General features: G+C 41.0%; 1 protein-coding gene across 6 annotated transcripts in view; it reads left to right on the forward strand.

The window, feature by feature from the left end:
• LOC113033157 (uncharacterized) overlaps window positions 1-12,356 on the forward strand; it is a 47,254-nt gene that overhangs the window by 21,778 nt on the left and 13,120 nt on the right. For 4 of the 6 annotated variants that reach the window (XM_026186606.2, XM_080306110.1, XM_026186626.2 and 1 more), the window contains exons 2-4: window positions 4,479-4,561; window positions 7,950-8,124; window positions 10,175-10,301. In XM_026186606.2, the coding sequence (XP_026042391.1) occupies window positions 4,479-4,561; window positions 7,950-8,124; window positions 10,175-10,301 (385 nt within the window). The remainder of the gene's footprint in view (window positions 1-4,478; window positions 4,562-7,949; window positions 8,125-10,174; window positions 10,302-12,356) is intronic. The other 2 variants (XM_080306100.1, XM_080306106.1) reach the window with 1 other exon arrangement.

Raw genomic sequence — 12,356 nt, forward strand, 5'->3', positions numbered from 1 at the left:
GTCATGAAGCCCTGAGCTGAGTGTTTTTGACTACACTCTGCTCAGGAGGATACAATACGTGCATTCATGAGAACGCATTCATTAAATATTCATGATGGTACTGTCTTTTGCAGAAAACAATGCTAGCTTTTTCTATGCTAACTACATGGTGGCTTCAGTTCTATTAAATGCTTAATACCCAGACATGAGAGCAGCAGTTTGGACCCCATAATTTAATTCTTAAACATCAATACTTTGGCCCTCACCTGTAAACATTGATGTTATTTCTTACCTCTACCTGGTATTGATTTCATTCATATCACAACACTGTATGAGTGTCTATGCTCATTTCTGCTCGTGTAGCTGCTTTCTAGATACGCTTGAGTCTATGTAAGTGTGTATGCAGTTAACTCATGGTTGTACTGTGATCACCTGATAACAGCATTGGCATATACCAGTTTGTAACCATGGCATTTAAATAAAATACTTCAAGTATAAAAAATAATGTATATAGCAAAACAATACAACCACCGTGTGTTTAATACAAATCGGTGAGGTTCAGTCGTTTGTGGCTTTGAAATAAATTCTGATAAGAGAAGGTGTTAGACTACAGAGTCTGTACAGGATGATGATGATGATGATGATTCACACGACTTTAACAAACCAATAATAGCTTATGATTATATAATAGTAATACTGGTGAAAGGCCCTCAGTACGTCAATAGACCCTCTGGAATGTTCTCTGTTTCTTTAACACACAGCTCACTGTAAACACAGTTGACAAGAAGTTCTCCAGCTGCTTCCTTAACAGAGAGGGAGTCTTCTCACACTAACAACACGATTGGGGGGAAAAAAACAGTGGCGGTTTCTCCACCTTAAATTTTTTTTTAGCACAAACGATTCTATCACAGTGTTAACCTGTTAGCTCTTACCTGGAGCAGTCACGACACACCCTTCATAAGCAGATGGACATCGGTCAGTTGTAGTCATGGACACGGGTGCTGATAAAAAGAACTTGATGCCTATTGTGATTGTGTTTAGTTCTTTAAGGACTTCTCGTCTTTGTTGGCTTGCTGTTAAGTAAACTGTGTTCATGGTTTGACTTTTCCCATGATCCTCGCTTACATAACGTGAGGTTTAAGATTAACTGCAATATTATTTATGGATATAGATTCTAAGTAGACCTTTCTAGTACCAGTTTTGACTCCCTTTTGACTTCAGAACTGCCTTAATTCTTTGTGCATAGAACAAGGCACTGTTTCAGAGATTTGGGGCCATACTGACAAAAGATCATCACATAGTTTCTGCAGATTTGTCAGCTACTGTGACGAGAATCTCCCATTCCACCACATCCCAAAGCTGCTCTATTGCAGCAGTCTCCAACCTTTTTTTCGCTACGGACCGGTTTATGTTCAACAATATTTTCACGGACTGGCCTTTAAGGTGCCGTGGATAAATACAACAAATAAAACCAGTACCGGTACCAAAAAAAGGGAAGATTTATTCATAACACACGGGAATAGACCCAGGGAAACTGAGTTAATGATAAAACCGATAAAAACCCTGAAAACCATAAATTTCACACCCGAGTCTCAACTCCCGCGGCCTGGTACCAACAGACTCATGGACTGGTGGGTTGAGGCCACTGTTCTATTGGGTTGAGATCCTGTGATTCTTGGGGCCATTTCAGTACAGTGAACTCAATTGTCATGTTCAAGAAACCAGTTTGAGATGATTGAGCTTTATGACATAACTAGGTATCCTCCATCAGAAGGTGTGTACACTGTGGTGATTAAATGATGCTCAGTTGGAACTAAGGAGCCCACAGTGTGCCACAAAATATCCTCTTCACTGTTACGTCAGCAGCAGCCTGAACTGTTGGTACAAAGCAGGATGGATCCATGCTTTCATGTTGTTTATGCAAAGTTTGGACCCTACCATCCTTATTTCACAACAGAAATGAAAAACCATCAGACCAGTCAGCATTTGTCTTGTCTTGTATGCTCAGGTTTTGGTGAGCATGTGCAAACTGTAGCCTTAATTTCCTGTTCTTAGCATGTTGTAGCCTTTCAGCTTAAAGGTTCAGGCCGCTGTGCATTCAGAGATGCTGTTCTGTATCCTTTGGCTGTAACCATGGTAATTGTTAAGTCCCTTGAAGCAACTTTGTTGCTGGTTTGAACTTCAGCAGGTTGTCATGTCTATATAATCTAATTGCACTGAGTTGCTGCGATGTGATTGGCTGATTTAGATAGCTGTGTTAATGAGCAGTTTTACGGGTGTGCCTCATAATTAAAATGAATAAACATTCAGTCTTTTTAATTTCCTGTTATTTATTTTATTTTTTATTTCATGGGTGCTTTTCATTGACACTGTGAGTCATCACACCGGGGATCAGGCATCAGTAACCATAATCCCTAAGTAAACTCTACGCTTTAGAGAAGCATAAAAGGACCATTTGAAAAGTACAGAAAGGCTCTGAGTGTTTGTTGTTCGCTGATTGACGAGACTTAAAAAGGTGGTAAAGCCACGATCGGGACTGCAGTTTGAGTGTGGATCACCAGGGGGAAAACATCATGCTGACCTTTATTTTATTTGTGCAAAATTAAACTTGAATCTTTTTTATTGTTAGTGATTGGTTTTAGAAATATTTGTGTGAGCCGTGGACTTCTGGGAATCTGAGTTGGAAAGAGCTTGAGGAATACGGACTTGGGAAAACTAATTTCAAAAGCCAGAAATCACACATTTAGATAACATTAGTTTGGGGTAAAGGTTAAAGTTGATCCGTGATAAAATCCAACTATGTGACTTGTTTTTGATTTTGCTAAACTAAAAATTTGGAGCTTCTGGATGCACAAGAAATCAAGTTTAAGGTTTTATATGCATAATAAATAAAACTATTGTGATTAACAAAAAGGGGTTTTGAATAGTGCCCGTTTCCCACCAATTTTGGGTTCAACAAAAACAACATATCACAGTTTCCATAGAAACCTTTAAACCAAAGGAGATTCGTTCATTTATTGTTATTTTACTTTGGTTAGACAACCTGCACTTGTTCACAATGAATACATCCATGTTAATGTAATTTATTCTGTATTGAGTCAGATCACGGGGTTAGCTGTCAAACAGCCAGGGGACCTCCAGAATCTTTGGAATTCATCTCTGGAAACTGCAAACATCCTTATGAAATTTCACGCTGATACATCATCGAGTTTCTGTTTTCAGCCCAGTGAAGCATTGACAAACTAACCTCCACAGATTCCGCAGACCTGAAATAAATGGTGGCACAGCTACAATTAGACATGTTTGCTGAAAACCATATCAGCAATGAGTCAACTTCCTGCCAAATGGCTCAGGAAATCCTCAACACACAGCACAGTGCACGGCTAATTAGATTTGACACTAGAGTAAAACATTTATACAGGATCATCTAACTGGTTCACCATGCTGGAACTGCATTCACGTGGCCTCAGACGTCCTGTGGGCTCGAGAGAGCTCTGTGCAGTGCAAAGAGTGATTTAAAATAATAATAATGTTAAAATGATGACTCGCAAATGAACCTACTGTACTGTAGAGTGAAGGCTGACTCGCAGCCCGAATGTGAAGCCCTCAGTCCTGCTGCACACAGAGCCTTAACGAGGCACCCGCTCATAATGTGATTTCATATCTGTTTAAGGTTGTGTTCGGCGGTTGCTGGGCACCTGCTGTTGACGTGATGAACACTTGAGTTAACGGCGCAGGAGTACACTGGAAACATAGCAGGCGTGCCTCCGCTAGGACTGTTTGGATTGTGGAGACACATCAGATGGAGATTAAAGTTTAAATAGCAAAGAGAAGCACTTTTCACACGTTTCCACCTGTTTAATGAATGAACAACTACATCACCGTTAATGCATCCAGGAGTTGCATAATGAGCTTTGGGGGGATTTTATAAGGTGGTGACTTGTTATGGATGTAATCCGCCCCAACAGTCGCCTGTCCATGCGGTCCGACCACGCCAAGCCACTTTTACCAGCAGTCTTGACACTTCTAAGTAGGACTTTAATCACTTTTTAATCTGATCACATTGCAACTAGGTAGCTGCCATATCAGCCAAATAAGAAGGCAGAAGCAGGTTTAGATAAATGCAGACATTTATTTTTTTTCTATTTTTTTTCTACTGATTTATAGCAGCCAGCCTGATTCTGGTCTTGTTCATGAAACTTATGAAAGACTTTGTAATAGCTCAGTAGGTAAAGTGGTCACCCCATGATCGGAAGGTCGGCGGTTCGAATCCACTTAACGGCTACCCTGAGGTACCCCTGAGCAAGGTACCGTCCCTACACACTGCTCCCCGGGCGCCTGCTTAGTGGGCTGCCCACTGCTTCACTGAGTGAATGGGTCAAATGCAGAGAAAAACAAGTAATTTCCCCATGGGGATCAATAAAGTATCTATTATTATTATTATTATTATTATTATTATTATTATTAATCATCAAACTCATCATCTGTCTCCCTCCCAGCAGTGACAGTGCTGCCATGGCATCAGGAACTCCAGACGTGACGACCAATCAGGAGCCTGCTGAAGTCCAGGAAGAGTGCTCAGGTAACAGTTTGATTAAATGTTTTCTGTAAATGTTTGATTGGGAATCCAGGCATATTTAGTATTAATGTATGCTGAGTGGCTGTCTTCGCTGTAATCACATGAAAAGGTCGTGTCTGTAATTTGCATCATTTCGACCTTTTTTCTTTTCCGCTTCAACTTGGAGTTTGCAAGGTCATCGACATACAGGGAGAATGTGAAAATGACCTTTCAACTGTTTCTATTCGGCAGATGGTTCATACTTTCTGTGGATTGCACAGCTAATGAGTTACTGTCCATCCTGTAATCATTCAGGCTGTAGCTAACGAGGCTTCCTTGCTTTAATTTCACAGTACAGAGCAGTGAAAACCAGATAATCCAGGCACTTTGGCAGTTTTCTAGATGAAAGTCTTCTGCATGAAAAGATTGTGTTAATACAAACGTTGTACTTTTTTCTTTCTTTCTTTTTTTTTTTTTTTGCTTAATTTTATTTTGAAAGTTTGCAACAACTGAAACAAAATACATGTTTTTTCCAAATCAGTAGAATCTTATCAGTGCATGTTTTGTAAATCTCTGAGGTCTCATTTAGTGGGAACACATGCAGAAACTCCTGGTGCTTTCAGCTCTGATGACAATAATAAATGTTGTTTCAGAGATGGTTGGATGCTGGTACTTGCCAGCGATATCAGCAATGAGATTTTCTACTCACTCCCAGCAAAGATCCAATCAGCTCGAACGATCGCACACAAATATCTCCTTGCAGGTTGTGGCAGGAAATGGAGGAAAACACAAGGCTGTCGCACACAGACGTGCACACAGATTAACAACAAACAGAGTGGGAACCAGGATGTAGATGTGTGTCGACATGGAAAGGTTAAGTTGTGAGCTTCTTGTGAACACAGTGACTTAAGCAGACGTGATGAAACTGGTCTTTCGTGCCCAGGCTTGAGGTCCAAGATAATGTGAGTGAATAACAGGCAGAAGTTTGTTTTCAGGAAGCTCTCGGTTCAGTTTTGAATCTTGGGCTAATGCTGGTGCAATAATCCTGCTGAATTTTCAAGTTTGCTCACTTGCTTTTCACAAGAAATGAACAGTCTCTAATTTTTCTGGTAGTTTTGTTTTTATGGAGATCCCAGCCCTGATATTGTCTCCCTTTCAAAGGTCACCATCCTCTCACAGTTCAGCTGAGTTGTCCCTAATTTTGAGCTCAGGACTGTGTATAGGTCCTGATAGTCATAACAGAATGCATATGGAGAAACTATAATATCTCAGCTCTACGCTGACCTTCCACTGAATCAGCTGCCTTTTTCTAGGCAGACCTTTTGGCTTTAATAGAGTATTGTGCCTAAAATAGCACAATAAATGGTACTGTTGGGTGGTGCTTCCCCCTGATAGTTCATCTTGGCCATGCAGAAAGGCCTCTGAAGCTTCATCAAAAAGCAGGTTGGAACCTCCTCAAGTAAAGACAGCACTTTGTGGACTGCAGTTATCCAACAATAACTTGTTCTGTGTGCGGTTTAATGGCATCTCATTAAGACGCTAAAATTGGTTTTCATTATATTTTGACAGACTTTTATTTTAGTGACGTCTTTGGGTTTCTGTGTTACACAAAAAAATCCCAAAAGAAAATGCACCACATGTGCTTAACATGATCTTGAGTGAGTGACCCAGAGATTTAAAGCATCTTGGCCTCAGCACCAGGTTTGGATTCCAAACATTTTTCAGTTGGGACTTAGCTCCAACCAGAAAGTATATTTTTAGAAAAGAAGGAATGCTCAAGGATTCCCCACAGGGAGGAGGACGAAAATGACACAGCTCGTGGAACAAAAATGCATCTTATTTTGAAATCTCTACTGAAGAATGTCTGTGGATGGCTCAGGGGTAGGAGTCCTCAAAATAGTTTGACTACAGTTGTTCTGTTTGCTCCCGACTTCTTCTTTCTCATTGTTGTTTCTCTTTCTTGCAACTCAGCTTCTGTTTCCTTTCTCTGGGGATGTTTTAAGTGCCTCCTGTGGTGCGTGTAACAATAGATTTATAGGTTGGCCGATATTATCAGGTGATATTAGCTATTTGCCACTCCTATGGGCATCAGGATTTTAAAGGCCACAAAATGAAAATTTAAAAAGTAGAGTAGAAACATTAAAAAACACTGTTCAAACATTTTATAGGTCTTACTTAGTTTGCCAGCCAGAGGACTCTTCTCTCATTGGGATGCTACAAACACAGCAGCCAGCTGATTGAGCAGAGTCGGGCTGAACGTGGACGAGTAAAGAAACTACATAAACTAAATGTTAGAAATCTGTTTATGTTTAGTGTGTCTGAAAGAAATATATTGGAAAATCTAAATCTCCAAATATTGTCACTGCTGCTAAAATCCCGTTTCTGTCTAGCTGTGAAAACAATGAAACATGTTGCACTTTGTGATGACTTTTGTCTGATTACAAGTCTTTCTATTTGATGGCTACTTCAGTTTACTCAAAATATACAACAATAATGCTTTTTGCTTTTTTTTTTCTCCCCACCTTACAAAACCTACATTACCCACAATGCTCTTCAACCACTGACAGTTTGGAAAGCCTAGTTACATTCAGATTTAGTTTTTTGTTTTTTCCCCATCATCCTCAGCTGTATACAGGTCTACACCTCTACCATTGCAATCAATGCATTGCACACTGGTTTATGAACTGCTGTCTTACACCACGTTATCATTCTGGCTTCTTTTTGAAACAAGAAGCGCTGCCCCCTGCTGGCCGTTAGAAACAATGTGCACTTCTATAATGGCTTTGTTTTTCTAAACCACAGGCTGTTTTCATCTTTTATGTACAGTCTATGGTTTGACCCAGTAAATATTAGCTAAGCTAATGAACATAGTAAACATTGTAAGTGCTATACATGTTACCATTGTTACTATGTAGATGAATAAAAAAAAAAAAAAAAACACCAACTCTGCACTATTCTTTATACTGATCATGTGGTTTGAAGACAAATGCGTAGTGTATAAGTGCTGAGCCAGCCCACATCCCTGTTGCATGTGAGATGGAGCGAGGACCATTTCAGGTTCTTGATGACAGCTGTTTAAGAAGTTATAAAAGAGCTGTTGAGTTTTTCCACTGTGGTGCTAATAGACACGGACCCACTGTGGGGGTAGGTTTACAAGCTTGAGTTTGTGTCTGTTTATGCATATGTGTATTTTCAGTTTTCATGTTGGCCTCTGCAAACACATGCACACATCGTTTGCTCTGTGTGGTTCCCTCTGGGCTGCCTACCTGTGTCTTTACATCCACCACAGGACTAATTGCTCTATAACTCGAGTTCACACTGGGGCAGTGTGTAAAGATGCCGTGTGTGTAATGTTCTCATCAGCATGTAACTGTGCACCACCATGCAATGATTCATGATTCTGTCTTCTCAGGAAAGAAGAAGTCCAAGTTCCAAACGTTTAAAAGGTTCTTTGCCAGGAAGAAGAGAAAGGATCCATCAGCTGCAGGAGCGGACGCGAGCCTTAAAGCCAGCCAGTCGAGTGACAATGTCAGCAAAGCATCAGAGAGCAACACACTCACTCGAGCAGAGAAGGATAAAGGCTCTGGGTAAGATCGCACACGTGTGCTGAATGAAATGCTTTTATTTACAATCTGACGAAAGTACACAGAGCTCAACTAAGACCTGTCACGCCTCTACTTATTTATTATATGCTCATTTTGTCATATCTTCGTATTAAAGCTACAGTCGGTTGTAAATACTCGTAAATATACATTGAGTAGTGTGCATCATATATCTTCCAACAAATCGCTAAACTTGGATTAATCTGTTCCGGATTCATGAACTTGATAAATTGTGCATAAATGTTCGGTGTTTTTTCAGGTTTGGATGGACGCATTTGTAAAATCGTTTTACGTGTCCTCAGACTGCTTCATATTTGTGTGTGGGTGTGAGTCCTTACACACAAATCATTGTACACATTTCTAAATCTTACTTTATGCTTGTGGATCATATCATAATCATTTGCAACCCTTTTGAGGCAAATTTCTCTCCATGAACTGGGAGAACTGGAAGGAGTAGGAAAATAAAATTCAGTTTTATTTATACAGCGCCAAATCACAGCAGTCGGCTCAAGGCGCTTTGTATTGTAAGGTAGACCCTTCAATAATACATGCAGAAACAGAAAAACCCAACAATCATATGACCCCCTATGAGCAAGCACTGTGGCGACAGTGGGAAGGAAAAACTCCCTTTTAACAGGAAGAAACTTCCAACAGAACCAGGCTCAGGAAGGTGCGGGGCCATCTGCTGTGATTGGTTGGGGTGAGAGAAGGAAGACAGGATAAAGACAAAATTCAGTTGATTGCGATTTTTAGTCTAATGACATCTAATGGTGAGATTTTACACACTTTACCTTTAAGCATGGACCAACATTTCAAATAATTAGGTCAACCTGAGTCTCAGTCTTGGGGAAGACAACTTCACCTGTTGCCTACTGGTGGTGGTCAGAGGGCCCAGTGGCGCCTGTGTCCGGCAGCCTTGCCTCTGTCAGTGCACCCCAGGGTGGCTGTGGCTACAATGTAGCTGCCATCACCTGTGTGTGTGTGTGTGTGTGTGTGTGTGTGACTGGGTGGATGACTGGTTGTGTAAAGCGCTTTGGGGTCCTTAGGGACTAGTAAAGCGCTATACAAATACAGGCCATTTACCATTTAGGTAAACCCTGTGAGCCGAAAGGCTTCAGAATGCTCCGAACACTCAGTTTTAGACAGTTTTTTCTACTCCTGGCTGTGTTTGATGTCAGAGAGAAGAGATATCTAAAAACTGGTCATCTGTAGCACACATCTCGGGCTGTGACTAGCCCACCGACCTGTTGATCAAAGCTTCTGTTTGTGAGGGACAGGACAATATGACAAAAATCAATTTGAAGGAAATGGAATGGAACTAAAACTACATAAACGGTGTGTTTTTAAGCAGAACCATTTTCCTCCCATTTCCCTTTCAGATGTAAAGCATCTAAAATGCTAGCTCTTATTATGGGGTTTAATTGAGCCCAGCAAAATATGAATCCAGAATATTATATCATTACTTTACTGCCATGTTTAAGGGATTCATCAAGAAACCGCACCGTTCTGTAGCCAAATGATATATTTCTGCTCACGTTGTTGGAGCTCATCCATCCATTCAGGTCAATAACGTCATGAGCACATTTAAAAAAGGAAGGTTGTGTTTTAACATCCATCTCCTGTTCTGTCAAACTCACCTCAGCGAAGGCTCGGCGCTTCCTGTTTTGTAACAATTAGAAGAATGTGTGTTTTCCTGTGGAAAAGTCCTGAATTTCTTTGTTTTCCTAAGCGGTGCCACTTCCTGCTTTGTCTCAGTCTGTCACAGGAAATATCTAGTTACATTTTACTGATTTCTCTCATCATCCTAATTACTGGGAGACAACAAACCATCACTTAAAAAACTAAAAGTGTCTTTTCAGTTGATATATATTTTTATACGACACATTCCAAACACTCTGCATGGGTAGTTTATGGTATGTTGTTGTATGTCGTGATCCGCCATCTGGTTCTTTTTTTCTTCTACCTGTCTTGTTATAGAAGCTGTGAAACATCACTCTGTGCTGTGTTTATTTCTTTGTCTTCCTGTTTCCCAAAGGTCGAAGATCAGTCTGGGAGGCAAGGCTTTGTCACATGACTCCGTGTTTGTTTCTGACTCATCGGAGGCGAACGAGGCTCTGGGGGCATCGCAGGACAGCATTCATGGGAAGGTGAAATCACTCCAGGTATGCACACACAAACGCAGTTACCGGATCAAAGATAAACATGTTAAAGTTAAAGTCCTCTCAGGTCTAGTACACCAGAGATCCCCGACCCCTTGACCTTTGACTACAGGGGTTATTAAGGAATAATAAACAATAAAGATTCACAGTCTGACACATTTAAGTGTGTTTGGGAGTGAGCACTTCTATGCCCCAGGGCACTGAACAAAGTGCTGCCAGCAGATCTGCTATATATTAAGCCTGTGGGATTACGAGTAATAAGTGGCATTAAATAAGCTTTGACTTTTTACACACAAGTTTTGATCCATGTGTAATGTGATAAACGCAGCGGTTTGGACAGGCGGAACTGATGTGTTTCACAAATAGAGATTAAAGTTCTGTCAAAGCAAAATGAAAGGACCGCGTGATGAGAAGAACTGCAGACAGATAGAAAGAGTATCTGTCACAATAGTGGGCTAAAAGGGGAAGACATGAGACCCAGATGGATGCGCTGACCTCCAATGAAACGGCTCCGCTGAGCTACAGAGGAGTGAGACTCAAACAACTCCTTTAAGCGATTTTTGCTAAAAAGAAACACTTTCTCCTGTAAGCTAAAATAAAACAGAGGAAGTGTTTGATTTGGGCTCCTTTGTAGATCAGAAAGTGTGTAACGGACACGGGCAGAGTGCCTGATAATCAAATCCAAGAGTTTTCAGGCAAAACAGCCACAGATAGTTTGGCGAGATGCAAGTTGCTAATAGATTGATTTCCATAAAGTGAATTTACTGTGGAAAAACAATCTAATGGAGATTTCCTGACCTTAATCCTCGCTGTGAGCTGTGCTGCCTGTTTGATAAGCAGAATGAGGCCATTCCAGAGCCAAAAATAAACACATTATGTAAGGATCGATACACTACAAGGCCATTAACATGATGCACAGGAGAGTGACTGTCATGTAGTAACTCACTAAACAAGGGTGTTGCCACTGTGACCGGTCCAGAAAGCTTCAGATAGAAAAAATTCCATTTGATGGCGTTTTTGGGCCTGCGTTTGTTGTCCAGTAATATAGCTCTTTAAGCGTAGGAATTCAGACAATACAGAAGCTACAAAGATGCAATTGCATCCTGTCCTACCAGAAAAATCACACAAAAACAGGACACCGGCCAACTGAGATGATATAAAAGACAGGTGTAGCTGCTGTGAGGTCAGCCACTGCTTTATGAAGTTGTGTTATGTTTCAACGTTGCCTTCTTTGGTGTTTTGAAGCTGGATGTTGCAGTCGAGGGGTAAATCTGACCAGGAAGCTCACAGGCTAGTAACATGTCTATCAGAAGTCATTTACATTGGATCATCTTCCTTTCTGTCAGTGAGTTTAACATTTTGCTCACTCTTACCCAAAACTAGTAACCTGGTCCATAAACCTATCAGGAAATCGTTTACTGTGGTCACAGCTGACAGCCGATTTCTCATTGGTGTATACAGGAGCAACCACAGCTATCACCCCCTGGTGGCCGTTAAAGAGAATGCAACTTTGCGGCTACAGTGTCTCCATCTTTTACACTGTCTGTGGCCCGACAAGTGGACAATTTTCACTCCACTACAAAGACTTTTGTCTTCTGTGGGACCGTGGCTAAAGGGCAAGCACTAACAACTGTAACACACTAACCACTGGTTCAACATATTTTTGATGCTGCCCCCTGGTGACAGTACACAGCTACTACATACAGGTGGAGCTCTGCCGTGCTCTGCGTTGGACCTATAGACTACCAGTGCACTATTACAGCGGAGCGGAGGATGAATTTGAGGATGTCCACCCTGTCACACCGCAGCTAGCATCATGAGCAGAGTGATATGATTGGCAGGTGCAGTTTAATAGAAGGGTAAATGCTCACGAGAATCTTTGTGCAAGTGTCAGTTAGCTCCATTATATTCAACAGAGAGCAGACATGTGTACAGCTGATATGGGCAAACCAGTGCTAAAAGGGAGAAATGCATGAATGTGGTTTTTGAGGTGAACCCTCCCTTTAAGCACATTTTCACGCACATTTAAATTAAAAAACTACATTTCAGATTAATTTT

This window comes from Astatotilapia calliptera, chromosome 2, assembly GCF_964374335.1.
Source record: "Astatotilapia calliptera chromosome 2, fAstCal68.1, whole genome shotgun sequence".
Classification (NCBI taxonomy): domain Eukaryota; kingdom Metazoa; phylum Chordata; class Actinopteri; order Cichliformes; family Cichlidae; genus Astatotilapia; species Astatotilapia calliptera.